General features: G+C 37.5%; 1 protein-coding gene across 1 annotated transcript in view; it reads right to left on the reverse strand.

Moving 5' to 3' along the window:
* Positions 1-18,333, reverse strand: part of TMTC2 (transmembrane O-mannosyltransferase targeting cadherins 2) — a 403,304-nt gene that overhangs the window by 195,613 nt on the left and 189,358 nt on the right. The window contains exon 3 of the mRNA XM_081084170.1: positions 9,896-10,724. Within this exon, the coding sequence (XP_080940296.1) occupies positions 9,896-10,724 (829 nt within the window). The remainder of the gene's footprint in view (positions 1-9,895; positions 10,725-18,333) is intronic.

Here is an 18,333-nt window from a genome sequence, read left to right on the forward strand (position 1 = left end):
TACCTTCTCATACACAAAACATCATGCTTAGTCATTCTACCAAATGACTAAGTATACAGGTACATTCTACCAAATATGTATGGGAAGTGGTACTCTAATCTTTTATAAAATCTTTCAGGAAACAAAAAAAGAAGTGATACTCTCAAACTGATTCTATGATGCTAATTGATTCTAAAACGAGAAAATGACAGCACAATATTGGAACCGCCAACCTCACACAGGACTATGGGGGAAAAACAAATTTAGACGAATATAAAAATGAAAATGCATTATAACTAACTCCTCCGCCTATTCCAGGGATGCAAAGCAACTTCAACATTAGAAAATATGTTAGTATAAATTATCAAATTAACAGATGGAGTGTAAAAATACATGTCATTATCAATACAAATTCAGAAAAAAAATTAAACTAGAAATAAATCTCTACAGATCAAAATTATTTACAGAAAACCTATAAAATGCACATAGTTAATAGTGAAATATTAAAAATTCTTTTTAAAATAAGAATGAGACAAAAACCTGTTGTCATCGCTTCTGTTTAACACCGTAATTAGGTTCTAACATCAAGTAAGAGAAATGAATTGAAAGAAACAAAACCGAAATAAGAAAAAGTATGAGGGCAGGACTTCAAAGATACTAGTAATACTCAAGTTGCAAAATGGGTATTTGTTTTAGCAATATTCTTTAAATAGTACAAATATAAAGTGTATATGTGTACATGTATCTCAATGAACAATGTATTTCATAAATATTTAATAGAATGTTAGAAAACTTAAGAATCAAACACAATAGCTAATATGGATATGAAATTAATTTAAATTTATACTTTTTAAAAATTATATGCTAGTTTCAATTCCTTTAAAATATAACTGATAAATTTATTCAATCTAAGACAAGACTAATTTTAGATTTGAAAGTTTTACAAAGCCTGTAAAGGTTCTAAAAGTTGGTTATGGAAAACCTCAAAGAGATTATTATCACCTGCTTCACTGATAATACACCACCATAGGGCCATTTTAATTGAGTCTGTTGTGATCTGGTTTTGAGTTGTTTTTTTTGTATTTTTATAATACAACCTACTCACAGTCATTAGAACTGGTAGAAAAAGAAAAGAATTGTGTGCCACTCCATTCTTAGTGGCAAGAAAACCATATACTTTTGAACTTCTGTGAATACTCCATTTCAACTGAAAAATAATTACAGTTGATAGCTTCAAGAATCAAATGTTTAAATGGAGCCTTAATTTAACAATTCAGCAAATTTACTTTTTAAACTATTTTAGTCTAGATTGAGTAAATGACACATTTTCATTTTATTCTTGTCAGCCCTATTATTTTCTATTTCTTTTTTTAACTCAAAAGAAATGAAAAGAAGCAACACAGGATTTCTTTACTGTACAGAAGTCTGATTCAACTTCGTACTATTTCTCTCTCAACCAGCCTTTACTGGTGCTATTAGGTGCCACATCTCCTACCACATCTCTGTTAAAAATGAAAATCTGTATCTTACAACTCTTTCATTAGGCCAGTCAGTCTTAACAATATACTATACTGATTCCCTTCCTGACTTAACTGTTAAGTTTTATTCATTATAAAAATCTGAACCTCTTTTGAAAAATGTTCACCTTACTTTAGAAGTAACATGACATTATCAACAAAATAAAATAATAAAATTTAATACTTCATTTCAAAGCTAGCTGGTTAATCACAATTCACCATAGAAGATATTCAATTAAAGGTAAACAAAAACTTAGACTATAAAATCCACAGTGAATTAGTCAAGTTTCACATGGCTTAGAGGTTTAGATTTCACTTGAATTATGAGTTGTTTCCTGAATAAAATTATATTCCATCAACATACTTGTTTCTGGAAATCTGAAACGATGAGAAGTTGAAATGGGAGTATCAATTTTACAGAAATCCAGGATGAAAGAAAAATGGTCTAATCTTGCATAACTGAAACAAATATTTGTCTCTTTCTTTTTTAATCTAAATGGGCAATATTTGTAATTTGTATTAGGATGGGATGAATATAAAATGTTTGCATAATCACTTTTAGAGTTTCAAATATGTGCATACATATTTTATTCAAGCATTTCACATACTTACATTAAAAACAGACATTAAAAATAAACATTAGCTTCTTAATAAAATTTTCTTGAATTGACCCTGCTTAATATTTCCTATTTTTTAAGATATTTTTTCATACCATTAAAAATCATAGCTATATGTTCCTTAAAGCAAACTGATATAGAGTTAATACATTATTCTAAAGAACTGATTTGATTTTTAATCTAACTTTAAAAATGCAAATGTCTTTTAGCATATCAGATATGCTACCTATATGCTATCATTCTCTTTTATGTTTATGTGCTCACTGATCTGTTTATCTATAATAACTTTGTTAGTCTGTGCATATGACCTTAATCAGTAAGAATGTCAGCAAGTCATTGGTTGCAGGGAAGATAAGCGAGGAGTTTGAGATGCTGGCAAATCACCCAGGTGGAGAGGTTCCACACAGAGATGAGGTCATGGGGAAAATACCTTCGAAATTCAATGACCCATTTATTGACCCATGTTATTTACCAGATAGTGTTGTTAATTCTACACAGAAAGGAAAATAAAGGCTGTCTTTGGACAGAATCTTGATGAATCAATCTAGAGAGGAGACAAAACTGCAGAAGAGAGAGCTGTGAAAATGAAAGATAGTGAAAATTGTGTAGTGTCTGAAAAGCCACAGAAGCAGAAACCAATTGTGCCAAATTCTACAGAGCCAAAGACACATGGGGATTTAGATAGAGCCAAGAAGAAAGGTGATCATACATTTAGCCACTTTGTAATGAATTAAAAATGCTTTTTTCAAGCAAATATTAATCAATATGGTTTATAAAAATGTTAGTTTAAACAGAAAAAAAAAGGCCATTTAAATATTATGTGGCTTGCTCATTAAAGCAGTCATCAGAGAAAATTTCCTCTTTCCTAAGCACAAAAATGCAAAGAGTCATTGTGAAATCAGCAAACTGCAGTAATCAATCATGTCTAGTATTTTCCTGACATTATCAACCACATAATGAGATGAGACTTGTGGTTTACATAGTCCAAATCAGCTATCATTTCTCTGCTATCCCAATTTAAACCATAAATTAGCGGCACAGTCACTAAGACAGGCTTTACCCATCGTCATTTGCATCCAATCAGTTAATGACTGGCAGCTGTCTATAGTACCGATTACTGAAGGCAGCAGCTTCATGTATAATGCTTCTTGAGGCTTAAAATCATATTCAGTTAAAGCACGTGGTAGACTGAAGAACTCCAAAATTTGCAAAGGCTTTCAAAGGAAGGGGGAAAAAAACTAACAATGAAATAACTATATTCTCAGACAACCTGAGGAAAGACTGGCTTTAAAGGGTTTCTAAGCTTTTGCCAGGCTCAAATAACATAATAAAGTAAAAAAATTTGCCTTTAGGAAGATTACTGCCAATCTCATAATTGCTAAGGAATGAATGCTAGACAGAATTATTATAAATAGAAAAATTATTATAAATAGGTTTAAAAAAAAGAAGAAGAAACCTGGATTGAAAGAGTTTTGCCTTGTATCAGAAAGGAAGCATATGTTACAGAGGCAGCCATGGAATCCACTCCCAATTCTATCCCTCCTGTTATAAAGCACACCTCAGTGCACAGGAGAGCAACAGCCTAATACTTTACATGTTTGCCTTCTTTATGTATGTACACCTTATCTCTAAACAGATTACAAATCCTCTTTAAAGAGAAGGATGATGACTTTAACATTTATTATTCAGTGTATTCATTACTGAATGCCTTTTCTCCACCAGGCACTGTCCTAACTGCTACATACATGGCATTTTAAAAATGCAAAAATCTCTGCCTTCGTGTGTCTTACATTCTAGTGTATGCTGGACATATATTCAGACATCAAACACATACACATGGACGAGGTAGTATATCAAAGAGTAATAATAAATGTTATATTTTTTAAAAAAGCATGGGAATAGGTAGGGAATGCTGGGAAAGGCAGGTAGTTGCAATTTTTGAATTGTTGGGAATTTAATTGGCTACCCTTTCCTAACAAGAAGTGTTTCCTAGGAAGGGGTAGCCAATTTTAAATGCAGCAATTTACTTATCATGTAACATGTGACCACAGTCCTCAAGATGGTGAGGGAGACCAAGGAGAGAATATCCCAGGCAACACATTCCAGGAAGAAGCAATGACAGGTGCAAAAGCTCTGAGGCAGGCACTCACGTGGCTTACAGAAGGCACATGAAAGCGGCCAAGGACTGGATGACAGAAGTATAGGGTCCAGTCTGGGATGATGTGCTTTGACTTTGAGACAAATGGGGACTCAGTGGAGGACTAGAGGCCGGTAGTACCAGAGTCTGACTTGAATTACAAAGGGATCGCCAGGGCTGCTGGTTAAACACTGACTCTAAGGATGTAAAATGGGAGCAGGGGTTCAGGTCAGACATGTAAAGAGACTGGGAGTCATCACTCCCATCCTTTCACCAAGAAAAAGCTAAATAAATAAATAAATAAAACCAATGCCTTTTTTGGAGCTATCAGTGAACTGAGGTCGTGGGGCAAGCCAGGACCCTAAAATCTGGAGAGAGGAGCAAATCCAGAGTCACAGCAGAGATGCGAATACCTGGAGTAGAAGCTGTGGGAGATGGAAATCGATGGGAACAATGAACTTGTAACTGTGAGGAGTTGCTAGCGGCTGAATGTGAGCGGGAGAAACTCATGGGGCCACAGCAAATTTAGGGGCCTCTACACTTTTGTGAGTTTTGCCTTCATGGACACCACCAGGTTCTCATGTAAAGAGCTAAGATGCCCTCCTGGCTCTGGAGGAGGGAGCATAAGAATAAACCTTTTGAAATACAATAGTTCCCCCTTATCCACAGGATAAGTTCCAAGACCCCAGTGGATGCCTGGCACCATGGATAATACCAATCCCTACACAGCCATGTCACTAACAATAAGATACCTTGTGAGAAATGCAGCGTTAGGCGATTTCATCTTGTGAGAAGCACACCGAGCTCACTTACACAAACCTAGACCATACTTTAATGTGACTGGCAGTGTAAGAGGTTTCTTTACACCAGCAGCACCATCAGTTTACACCAGTTCACGCCATCACCACTAACACATAAATAATGTCTTGCACTAGGACTTAATGTCAGCTACTACCTCTCTAGCAACAGGAAGGTTTCAGCCAAGGTATAATCTTTTAAGTCACTGGTCTATATGTAGTCTGTCATTTAGAGAAAGCTCATTATGTGGTGCATGACTACACATACTATGTTTTTTCCTATACATACAGATCTATGATAAAATTTAATTTATAAATTAGGCACAGTAAGAGATTAAGAACAATACTAATAATAAAATAGAACAATTATAACAATGTATTGCAATAAAAATTGTGAGCATGGGGTGTCTCTCTTACTCTCTGTCTCCTTATTGGGAGGAATCCAGAGAAAAGCCCACACAGACATCAGGAGAAGGTGCAAATTCCACAGACAGTGGCACAGTGGGGAACTGATTTTTTTTTTTCCTCATCAACATTATAACCAAATGCCATTACTCAAGGACATGCTGTTAAGCGTGGATACAGTGGACAAAGGAATGATTCACATCCCAGGCAGCTTGGAGCAGGAGGCATGAGATTCCATCCCACTACTTGGAATGGCAAGCAATTCAAAACTTAAGAATTGTTTATTTCTGGAGTTTTCTACATAATATTCTCAGATCAAGGTGAACCATAGGTAACTGAAAGCATATAAAACAAAGCCTAGGATAAGGAGGGACTACTGTATGCCCTTATCTGTCTCCACAACGAAGGTCTATTCTTCAGGGGAAAGACCTTGCTGAATGGCATTCCTCGCAGTCCAGAACCATCTAGCCTTCCTCTCTCAACGGGAGGGGGAGATAGAGAAAACTAATATGCAGCAAGGTCAGCGTCCGGAGACACAAAAATGTAACTATGAAACCATACAACACTCCCCTCCCTTTACCAACATTATCAACAGGCCTCCAGTATAATAACAGGGGATTATAGCAAAAAGAGATGCAAATCACTAAGTTCTTATAGAAGCCCAAAGACAACAGCAAGGACACCAGGGACATGTGATGCCTCTGGTAACAGCCCAACTCCTAGCCAGACTAAAATTAAACCTCACCCTACGCCCATCTACCTCAGTTCCTATTACCCACACATCAGGTCACTTTTAATAAAACATCACACAGTATGCTAACTAACGACAAGAAAACAGAGGCAGGGAGATCAGGACACACACTTTAAATGATAATCCGATGAAAGATGAAGTTGGCTTGGGCCACAGTAGCAGTGGAAGTGGTGAAAAGTGGTCAAGATCCGGAGGTACGCTGCAGACAGCAGAGGTGAATTGCTAATGAAATGGAGGTAGGATGTGAAAGACAAAGTGAAGGCAGGGATGACTCCAAGGTGTGGACCAGCGCTGCAGGGAAAATGGAGCTGCCATCAACTGAGATAGTAAAGGCTTCAAGTAAAACAGTTGGCTGGAGTAAGGGTTCAGGAATCCAAAATTTTTGAGGAGGTGGTTAATCCTCACCTGAGGATATTTTTCTATTGATTATTAGAGATAGTGGAAGGAAGGGAGAGAGGCAGAGAGAGAAACTTCAATGTGAGAGAGACATATCTATGGATTGCTTCCTGCATTCCCTGACCAGGGCTGGGGATCCATCTTGCAACCGAAGTACGTGCCCTTGACCAGAATCGAACCTGGGACCCTTTAGCACACAGGACGGTGCTCTATCCACTGAACAAAACCAGCTAGGACAGGAATTCAATTTTTAATGTCTCAAATGATATAATAAATACTGGTCAGTTGCGTATTCATTTAACTAATAGTATTCGGAGTGCCTAATACTATAACAAGAAGACATAAAAATATATTGGAAACCAAGAAAATGCTTCATAATTATTTTACCAACTAAATGGATAAATGAACAAATGATCAAATATTTTAGCCATGTCACCAAAATAACTTCACCAGAATCATAATCATCACTGTCAACAGTACTAGCAGGTAAGGCTGGAAAACATCTAGGAGTTTACAAAATGCTTCAGCCAAGTCCAGGACGGAGCCTGTTACAGACATTCCTGCCCCTCCTTTTCTTTCAGAGTAAGACAATGTGCCTGGGTACTTGCCTTCTCAGAATACAGATACCATTTCCCAGCCCTCTTTGCAGCTAGGTGAGGCCAATAGTCTGTGAGCAAAACATGGGATGTACAATCTCTGAGGTCTGCTCATAAGGACAAAGGGTATACCCACCATTTGCCCTTTCTCTCTCTCTTCCTGTCAGCTGAAGTGCTGATGTGACGATGAGCCATTTTGGACCACATGGACAGGGTGACACTACTGAGATGGCAAGGGAACAAAAGAGAAGGGGCTGGGACCCTGGAAATCCATGGCGCCATCTTATCAGCGCTGGGCTGCACTTGCTTAGATTGTTACATGAAAGAATGAGGCTTCTATCTTAGTCAAGCCACTGTTATCATGGCTCCTTGTTACAGGAACTGAAAACTTAACCAATAAATTTAATAACTCCTCAGAACAATCCTGGGATGCAAATAATGCGCTGATATTTTTTCTTATAATTCCTTATTATGTTTCGGTTTTAAACAGCAGGAAAATAAACTGGTAGCACAGCCTTGGTTTATATATTTATATCTACCAGTGAAGAAGAATGAACTGAAAAGTATTCTGTGGGAACTGATTACAACGATTTTTACAGCAAGATGTAGGTTCAGGCATCCAATAAACTATAGCACCCACTACCTAAAAAAGCCACAGGGTGAAGACTTTTCCATGAGAACACGCTATGCACTGATTTCACTCTCATGTGGGATCTAACAAACAAAATGAACTAATAAGCAAAACAGAGCCAGACTCATAGACAGAGAGCAGGCAGACAGCTGTCGGGCGGAGTTGGTGGGGGTGGAGGGATTGAGGGAAAAAATAAATAAAAATAAAGTTTCCAGTCACCTTAAAATTCCTGCAATCTATTAAACAGTATAAGTACCAACAATTAGTTCCTTGGCTTCCAGACATGTGTTGCTCATTCACAGTAGGCAGTGATCAATGATTTTCTCTCATCACTGATGTTTCGATCTCTCTCTCCTTTCCCTTCCTCTTTGAATTATATATATATATATGTATATATATATAATTTTTAATGCAATACCTGACTATTTAGTCAGGGGCACTGACCTCTTTTCACTCAGACTGTCAAATAAAAAAATGACAACAGCCAACGCAATAGCCATCCGATGTGAATGAATCAAACATATACCCCCCTTTTTTTTGTCAGATCAGGAAAATGATATTTTTTTGTTGTGTCACAGAATTTTAGCAATTCATTTATGTGTGCCATCGCATGAACAAGTTGAAAATCACTGGTCTAGATAATTGTGTATATATCCTTATATACCTAAGCAGGGCACTCCATGCAATTAGAACGGTTTTGTACTTTCAGTATTTAAATACTGGTACAGAATTGTGTTAGGAAAAGTAGACGACCAGTTCAAATGCAAGCAAACATACTTTAAAGCAGTGGTTTTCAACCTTCCTAATGCCGTGACCCTTTAATACAGTTCCTCATGTTGTAGTGACCCCAATTTCACTGTTACAAATTGAACATAATTAAAGCATAGGGATTAATCACAAAAACAATATGTAATTATATATGTGTTTTCCAATGGTCTTAGGCGACCCCTGCGAAAGGGTCATTCAACCCCCAAAGGGGTCGCAACACAGAGGTTGAGAACCGCTGCCAAAGGATACATAACTAAAAAATGGATTATGAAGAACAAGGGTATTTGTCACTATTTACTACATTTCTGCACTTAAAATGTAAACTTATTTTCATTCAGTTGTTTTCAGGCTTCCATAACCATTTAATTAACTAAAACCAGAGAAATCCTTTGTAACAGCTTTTTACTATTCACTTATAGATCCTGAGGTTTGCTAAAATAACTTTCTAAATCAAAACCAATAAAAAAAATATGATCAATCTGTACATGGTACAGTGAAAAGTTTATTTCCCCAAGTGACTTAAGAACTAAAATAAGAATGTGCTCACTACTCAGCAGCACCCCAGTTACTTGGCCTCTGCAACGCTACGGATAGCTCACGCTTGCATGCGTAAGCACTGACACCTACAGACACAGTTCCGAGGTTCAGAGGTAGACTTACCTCCAAGTCTGCTGTGTCAGTGTCATTCTGGTGGTGTTTACTCAGGTGATGCTTACAAAACAGAGAGCTCAAGCATACTTAATTGTTTTAACCTGACTTTTATTACACGCAGAAAGAGGTGATGTCCATCAGTACTTTAAAATGTGGAAACCAAGCATTTTTCTAAAATCTTATGGTAGTCGATATTTTTACATAACAAGAGTTCTAATGCCTCTGGACCAGTGGTTCTCAACCTTGGCTGCACATTAGAATCACCTGGAAATCATCCTCCGGAAATTCTGTTTCTTTGTTATGGGGTGGGGCCACAACATTCGTCACAAAGAAACAGAATTTCCGGAGGATGAGGCCCAGAAATCAGGATTTTAAAAAGATTCCCAGGTGATTCTAATGTGCAGCCAAGGTTTAGAAGCACTGCTCTGGACAAATGTAGCCAAGGACTTGGAAAAATACTTCCCTATTCCAAATATGGAACACTGATATGACTCTAAATTGCACTGCTCACCTCTTAAAAGATAAAAAGATATGGGCATTGCATAAAAGGACCTCTTCATCCTTAATGCTGTGTTTTAAGGCAAGAAGCATAGATATAAGAAGGCAGAAAGAGTAAACTGTCTAGGTAAAAGCATAAAATAAATTGTTACCTTTAGCGGGGTTTACTTTTATCCCTGACCTATACAGCATTTCCTCATTCTGCCAGTCTCCATTCCTGATTGCCGTCTTGAGTCCATAGAAAACAATTAATGTAGCTGTAGCATAAAAAATCAAGCTCTTGAGAAACCGCTTCTGGACTCTGACATAAAGGGCTCTGGCACCCACTGTAATGAGGAGGCAGAAGCCCATGCTAGGAATATACAATACTCGCTCTGCAATTACAAAGCCGACATAGAAAAACAGGTTCGTGGCAGGAACAAAGGGTATGATTAACAAAGATAAAGACAGTACAACAATGTTCTCTGTAGAAGGAAGTGGTGTTGTCTGTGGTACATTATTTTTAATGCCATTTTCTACTTTGGATGCAAAGCTGGGCTTAATCTCTGAGTTCCGGTACTCCACATCTGAATGGCAGCTATGTCCATTTGCATTCTGCTTGCCATTTGTTACAAATTTCCCATAGTATTCTCTTTCCACGCTTGGGCTCTTTAAACCACAGTAGGCAAGAAGGAGGAGTCCAATATAGAAGGCCACAGTGTGTAGGTTTCTCCAATCACAAATTGTTTTGAGCAGAGGCACGGCATCCATTGACCAATCAAAACTGAGGGTATCAGGGCAGAGTAACAGCCAGAGGTTCTTGGTTGGCAAGTAGAAGAAGGTGAGTGTGCGAGCCAGGAGACTATCAGAATCAGCAGCTGGGTTGTCAGAGTTGGAAAAGCTTGGTGGTTTGTTTCCCATCCAGTATAAACGGGCACCCAAAAGGGAAGTCCCCCAGAGAGTTAACAAACTAATGCTGAGGAAAAGAGACAAATTCTTCCCCTGAAACCAAAAGAGAGGGAGGGAAAAATTAAGATGATCATCAATACAGCATGGTGACTTCACTTAACATTAGAGATGAAATACATTTTTAAATGGACAGTTAACACAGCATTATGTCTTAAATATATGACTTCATCCACCTCCTTTTTAAACATGTTTAGGAAAATTTTAACCTAAAAATAATTGACTGTGGAATCCAAATTTGTATATAATTTTTTGTGAGTAGTTTTTCTTCTCCTTCCTTTTCTAACGTACCAATAACCAAAGCTTCAATTTCTTGACCTCTACAAAATGAGTTGTATATATTTCCTTCTTGGAATTAGCATCAGGTCAAAATAAGACAACAATGTGAAAGTACTTAGCATTCTTAGTAGGCATCTACTAAGTGAGTTCTTTCATTTTATAATTCAGATACTGGGGAAAAACAAAGAACAGTCATGATAAAATATATATATATATATATATATATATATATATATATATATATGTATATATATATGGAGAACAGGATTCCATTCAGCTCGAAAAGTAGGAATAGCATTTCGCCATGTCTATGCCAGTCCTGACTTCATTGTCTTGAATATCCTTGCAGAATTTATAAACCAGGCTTTCACCTGTACCCCAGGCTGCCACTGGCATCAGTGACATCAACCATTTAACAACACTCCTCATGAATGTGAAGTTTTTCACGTTGATGACAACTTTTTAGGAATACAATGACTTTAAAACAAACTTATTTTATGAGAAATAAAATCGTGAGATGAAGGCAAAAGGACAACCTTGTTAATGAGAATTTGTGGCAAACTCAATCTGAATAAGAATTTAATGACCTCAAACAATCTAAGTCCTGAGAATGAAGAAAATATTTGCAAATAATACATTAATATCCAAAATATATACATAATTCAAAGAACTCAAAGAAAAAAAAAACAAATACAATTACAAAACGTTCAGAGGATCTGAATAGACATTTTTCCAAAAAAACATGGCCAATAGGTACATGAAAAGATGCTCAACATCACTAATCATCAGAGAAATGCAAATCAAAACCACAACCAGATATTACCTCACACATTTCACAATGGCTATTATCAAAAAGATAAGAAATAACAAGTGTTGATGAGGATGTGGAAAAAAGGGAAACCTTATATACAGTTTGGTGGAAATATAAATTGGTGCACCCACTATGGAAAATAAGCATGGAAATATGCCTCATTAAAATTGAATTACCATATGATCCAGCAATTCCACTTCTAGTTATTTATCTGAAGAAACTGAAATTACTATGTCAAAAAGATATCTTGCATCCCCATGTTCACTGCAGTATTATTTATAGCATCCAAAACATGAGACCATCTCAAGTGTGTATCGATAGATGAATGAATAAAGAAAATGTAATATATATATATATATATATATATATATATATATATATATATATATATATATATACACACACACACACACACACACTAGAGGCCCGGTGCACAAAAATTTGTGCACTCGGGGGGGAGGGGGGGTCCCTCAGCCCGGCCTGTGCCCTCTCGCAGTCTGGGACCCCTCGGGAGATAACTACCTGCTGGCTTAGGCCTGCTCCCGGGTGGCAGAGGGCAGGCCCAATCCCTAGGTGCAGCCCCTGGTCGGGCTCAGAGCAGGGCAGATTGGGAGGTTGCGATGCCACCCTCAGTCATGCTCAGGGTAGGGCCGATAGGGGGTTTGGGGCACCGCCCCCTGTCACACTCAAGGCAGGGGCAATGGGAAGGTTGTGGTGCCACCCCGTCCCGCACAGAGCAGGGCCAATCAGGGGGTTGGGGTGCTGCCCCCTGTCACGCACAGAGCAGGGCCCATCAGGGGGTTGGGGTGCTCCCCCCTGTCACACACAGAGCAGGGCCCATCAGGGGGTTGGGGGGTTCCCCCCTGTCACGCACAGAGTAGGGCTGATAGGGGAGTTGGGGCACCGCCCCCTGTCACACACAGAGCAGGGCCGATCAGGGGGTTGGGGCACCACCCTCTATCACCCACAGAGCAGGGCCGATCAGGGGGTTGGGGCGCTGTCACTGTCACACTCAGGGCAGGGCCGATGGGGAGGTTATGGCTCTACCCCATCACACACAGAGCAGGGCCCGTGAGGGTGGGGAGTTGGGGCGCCGCCCTCTATCACCCACAGAGCAGGGCCGATCAGGGGGTTGGGGCGCCGCCACTGTCACACTCAGGGCAGGGCCGATGGGGAGGTTATGGCTCTACCCCGTCACACACAGAGCAGGGCCTGTGGGGTGGGGCGGGGTCGGGGCGCCGCACCCTGTCACACACAGAGCCGCAGGGTGATCAGGGGGTTGGGGAGCTCCCCCCTATCAGGCACAGAGCAGGGCCGATCAGGGGGTTGGGGTGCTGCCCCCTGCCACACTGATCCCGATGCCGGGAGGCCTCTCAGCTCCGTTGATCCCAGTGCTGGGAGGCATATTACCCTTTTACTATATAGAATAGAGGCCTGGTGCATGGGTGGGAGCTGGCTGGTTTGCCCTGAAGGGTGTCCTGGATCAGGGTGGGGGTTCCCACTGTGGTGCCTGGCCAGCCTGGATGAGGGGCTGAGGGCTGTTTTCAGGCTTGGATTGAAGCTCACAACTGCTCCTTTTTTACTTTTTTTTTTTTTATTATTCTGGGCCAGCTTTAGCTCTGAGGCTTGGCTCCAGCTCTGAGGCCTCAGCTGCTGAAAACAGGTATCTGGTTTGTTTAGGTTCTATAATCGAAACTCTGTATCAACTCCAGCTCTGAGATCCCAGCCGGCTGAAAGCTGGTTTCTGGGGTTTTGTTTAGCTTCTATATTTGTTACAATGTTTGAAACTGCAGGCTCAGAGGCCAGCAAGGCAGGCGGGGAACGTTGCAGTCCTCCATCACTGAAGCAAGCAAGCCTCATGTTAGTTTCAAGCTGCCTGGCTGCTGGCCGCCATCTTGGCTGGCAGTTAATTTGCATATCTCGCTGATTAGCCAATGGGAAGGGTAGAGGTCGTACGCCAATTACCATGTTTCTCTTTTATTAGATAGGATATATATATATATATATATATATATATATATATATTCCATATATATCAAATGGAATATTACCCAACTATAAAAAGAAGGAAACTCTGCCATTTGCCACAACATGAATATACTTTAAGGGCATCATGCTAAGAGAAATCAATCAGACAGAGGAAGAAAAATACTGTTTTATCTCACAGGCAGAATCTAAATAAAACCCTACAAACTCACATATTCAGAGAACAAATTGATGGGTGGCTGAGATGGGGGAGGGATGTAAAGGGCCAAATGGCAAAGGTGGTCAAAAGGTACAAGTTCCAGTTATAAGATGAATAAGTCTGAGGATGCAATGTATAGTGTGGTGATTACAGTTAACAATACTGTATTATTGTATATTTGACAATTGATTATAGAGCAGACCTTAAAAGTTCGCATCACAATAAAAAAATAAAATTTTTGTAACTATGTGTTACAAAACTTAACTTACTTGTGGTAATCATTTCACAATATAAACATACATCAAATTATTATTTTGTACACCTAAACCTAATATAATGTCTATATTAATTATATCTCAATTTAAAAACAATCCACTTAGGTACCTCAACTCAAAATGTCCAATATACAACTTGACTTCCTACCTTCTCCAATGAAACAGTTCCTCTCCCATCATTACACCTGAGATGATGGTAATACTATGTAAGCAGTTTCTTCTTCACAACCTCTCTCCTTCCCTCTACATTCCATGCATTACACCAAGTCCTCTCACTTTCACTTCAAAATATATCCTGATGTGTCCATTTCCCTCCATCTCTTCTGTCATCACTCTAGTTCAAAATGCCAAGACTTGGATTATCAGATTAGACTCCTCCTAACTGGTAATCTAACCCTTTCCAACACAGATAATAGTGTTCCCAAATTTTAAAATAATTAATGGGAGCTTATTCTAAGACCTTAGAAGTTTTTATCTCTACAAAACAACGTTTATAATTCATTGAGCAGTTTTCTTGATGGTATGTCCACTTTTATATTTCAAAATTATTTTGAACAATATTTTAGGTATTTAAAAAGGGGTAATTCTGGGTATAAAAGACAAGGAGCAAAGGGAGATGAGGTTAGAAGTTAAAAATGCAGAATAAGAAAAATTAGAAACAATAAATGGAAATTTTAAGAGGTGGGATTGTTGGTTTATATCAAATCACAATAATGCTAAATTCATAGAATTAACTGTCTCAGTGTTTTAAAAACTTCTTTGGTGGACCTGGCTGGTTTGGCTCAGTGGATAGAGCGTCGGCCTGTGGACTGAAGGGTTCTGGGATCTATTCTGGCTGGGGGCACATGCCTGGGTTGCAGGCTCAATCCCCAGTAGGGTGTGTGCAGGAGGCAGCCCATCAATGATTCTCATCATTGATGTTTCTCTCTCTCTCTCCCCCTCTCCCATTCTCTCTGAAATCAATAAACATATTTAAATAAAAATGAAAACTTCTGTGGCAGATCTCTGCTCAAAATTAACTTTTGTAATGCTATTTGAAATTTTTAATGGCAGGGGAATAATATGTTCAGTCATCACGAATCTTTAAATTTCAGGTCTCTGCTAGAAAAATGAAATGATGCAAAGCCTCTTTATCATCTAAAAGTAACTTTTGCAAACCATTACCTTGGCTCCTCTGAAATTCTACACAACAAAAAGCTTAAAGTTTCTGGATTATAGGAAAAAAATTAAAACACACAAAACCAAATGTTAAAAGTTGTAAATAACTTGATGGATCAAGGACATAATTGAGTAGTCTTAGATTCTAGAAAGGAGAAACATATCATTTGGCAAAAATAAATGAGAAAATAGATCATGAATAAAGAAGACTGAACTTGGAAATAATTCAATTTTGAATTTGTACCAGAAGTCCATTTTCAAAGTGTAACTAAAGACCTTGTGTTCTTGGAGCTTCATATATCCTATTCCAGAAAAACACATCATGAGGAAAAGAACCATAGGGACTTAAAGGACAATTTTCAAACCTGAAGGACCATATCAATTGTGAGCTTTTAAAAATACCAGTGCCTTGGTCTAACTAAATTCTCCATAGGGGATTGATTCTCATGCAGCGGAAGTTGAGAATCACTGCATATTCGTACAAGTCTAATTCTTAGTGATACTAAAAATACTGTTGGCCGATGGCTTTCATTTCACAAAGTTTTAAAGCTTATCTTCCTCAATCTAAATGAATAAACCATAATGAAACGTAACATTTTTTCCCAAGTGCAGGGCAAAATTGAATTCTTAGTATAATGGAGTGGTGAGCATCATGAAGGTGAGGCTACAAAGGAACTGAGATCATTGTAATAAGTAGAACTCAAGATTGAAATATTTAAGTGTTGTTGCACTGTACAGAAGACAGAGGATTTGTTCCCAGAGGCGGGGGGAGGGGGGTGGGCAGGAAATAGTCTTCTAAATGTGAATCACAAAAAGCACACAATCCAGAGAGGAAATTAAGGAAAAGGCAAAAACATTTGAAAAAATGTTCAATCTCCTTCATCAATAAAAATGAAAATCAAACTGAAAAAATATATTTCACCTGAATCCAAGTAGGGAAAAAAAGAGAAATGGAAAAAATTGGACGTAAAAGTCACTGAGTGACTTTGGGTAAATACTGGGTAAATATAAATTGTATAGTTTTGTTGAGAAAATTGGAAGTATTTAGAAAAATTAATACTTTGGACCCCCTACTATTTGATAATCTGGACTTAGTTACCTATTCTCTAAAAAGAAAATCTCTCTTTGATCTAAATATAAGGACATCTAATTCATCACTATTTATAAATGCAAAAATAAGAAAATAGCTAAAAATTTCAATAGAGCAATATGAAAATAAACCATGGTATATCCATATCTTTTGAATATATAATGCAACTAAGAGGAAAAAGATACTTTTTTTTTTTTTACAAAATATCATAAATAAATACAAATAGACATAAACTGGCTTTATGAAAATCAAATTTTTCTAAATGTTTAAATATGCTTTTCATCCTTTTAAAAGTTCTTCTTTAACATAAAAAGGGAAATCAGCCCAAATCTCCATTTTGTTGAAAATAAAACAAAAACTGTATCTTTCTTTTTTTTAAATTACATTTCATTGGGGAGGCATTGGTCAATATGCACATATAGGTTTCATGTGTGAATTTCTAAGTTACAAAATTACAAAATTTTAGAGGGATTTTTCTGGAACTGTCAGAAACAGAAAATCATAGGATGAAAATCATCTGAGAATATAATGTTCATGGTTGACAATTTCATTTCTAGTCTTTGAGTACACTACAGAAATTTAAAAAAAAAACACCTACTTATTAGTTAATCAGCTAATAATGTGACATTTATCATAAAACATCAAAATCTTTCCCACACATCACTTGAAAGATGAAGTCAAGGCTGCTGAAAAGACCCTGCCATGTTAATTAGTGGTGATGCCTTTTAAGGAGCCTGTAGTAAATTATTTCCTTCTATGGGAGTCTTTGACAAAAGAAAGAACACAAGAGAAAAATGAAAGTCAACTATAACAACTCCCCTACCACTCAAGAAAAACTGCCATGCATGCTGGCAACTTCAATATTGTATTCTATCTCATATTTTCTGGGGCATAAAAGAAACTGAAAATAAATATTTTAGACTCGATGAAAGAGAAATGTAAACATTCTTGTGTAGAGTATGAAAACCATCATGAGACTCACTTTTTGGCAAACTAATAAAAATAAATTACTTAAGCAATAGGCTCATTTAATTCCAAATTAAGCCCTTGGCAATGATAATAGAGTTATAATAATAATAAAGTCGATAAAAATCAGTATCTGAAAGTTTTAAGAACTGAGAGAAAAGGCTATCCAGACATAACAAAAATCCAGTATCTTTTCTTTTGTAGCCATCATTCATCACTGACGTCATAGGCTTTCCTCATATCAATAATATAGGCTTCCTCTTTGCTGTCCTCCTTTTCCAAAACAGTTCTCATTAGAGACTCACTCCAAAACATGAATATAAAAGCACATTTTACTGAATTTGTGACAAGAATTAGTGCATGGCTAAAGGATAATTAGTAATTGTTCTTAGCACATATTCATGTGATTAATCAAAGTTTTGCCATAATAAAGTTGTCAGGGTACTTCTGTTTCCCTTCAATGGAAAAATAGGTTTCCTTATTAATAATTACCCACTATATAAGATTAGAAACTCTTTTTCACATCAACTAACAGACAAGATAAAATAATTTTAATGTTTGGTATATCAAACTACATAAAGAGGTTCAATGGACAGATATCTCCAGTCTTTGTAAGGAACAAATTTCAAGATTTAGGGCATAGGAAGCATGGTACAATACTGAGAAATTTATTCAACACTTTCAATTATAAAGAATCATTTATTCAAGATGACTCTGTAATACACCATAATACTTTATGGTGAGTTCTAAGATCTATCAGAAAGCATTTGTACATGCCCAGATAAACAAAACAGCTTAACAAATCAGTTATAGATATAATTTCACTGATGAAAATCTAGATTTTTTAAAATCAGATTATCATTTACCAACAAGGTTTTCCT

Source organism: Myotis nattereri, assembly GCF_964212035.1.
Source record: "Myotis nattereri genome assembly, chromosome: 2".
Lineage (NCBI taxonomy): Eukaryota > Metazoa > Chordata > Mammalia > Chiroptera > Vespertilionidae > Myotis > Myotis nattereri.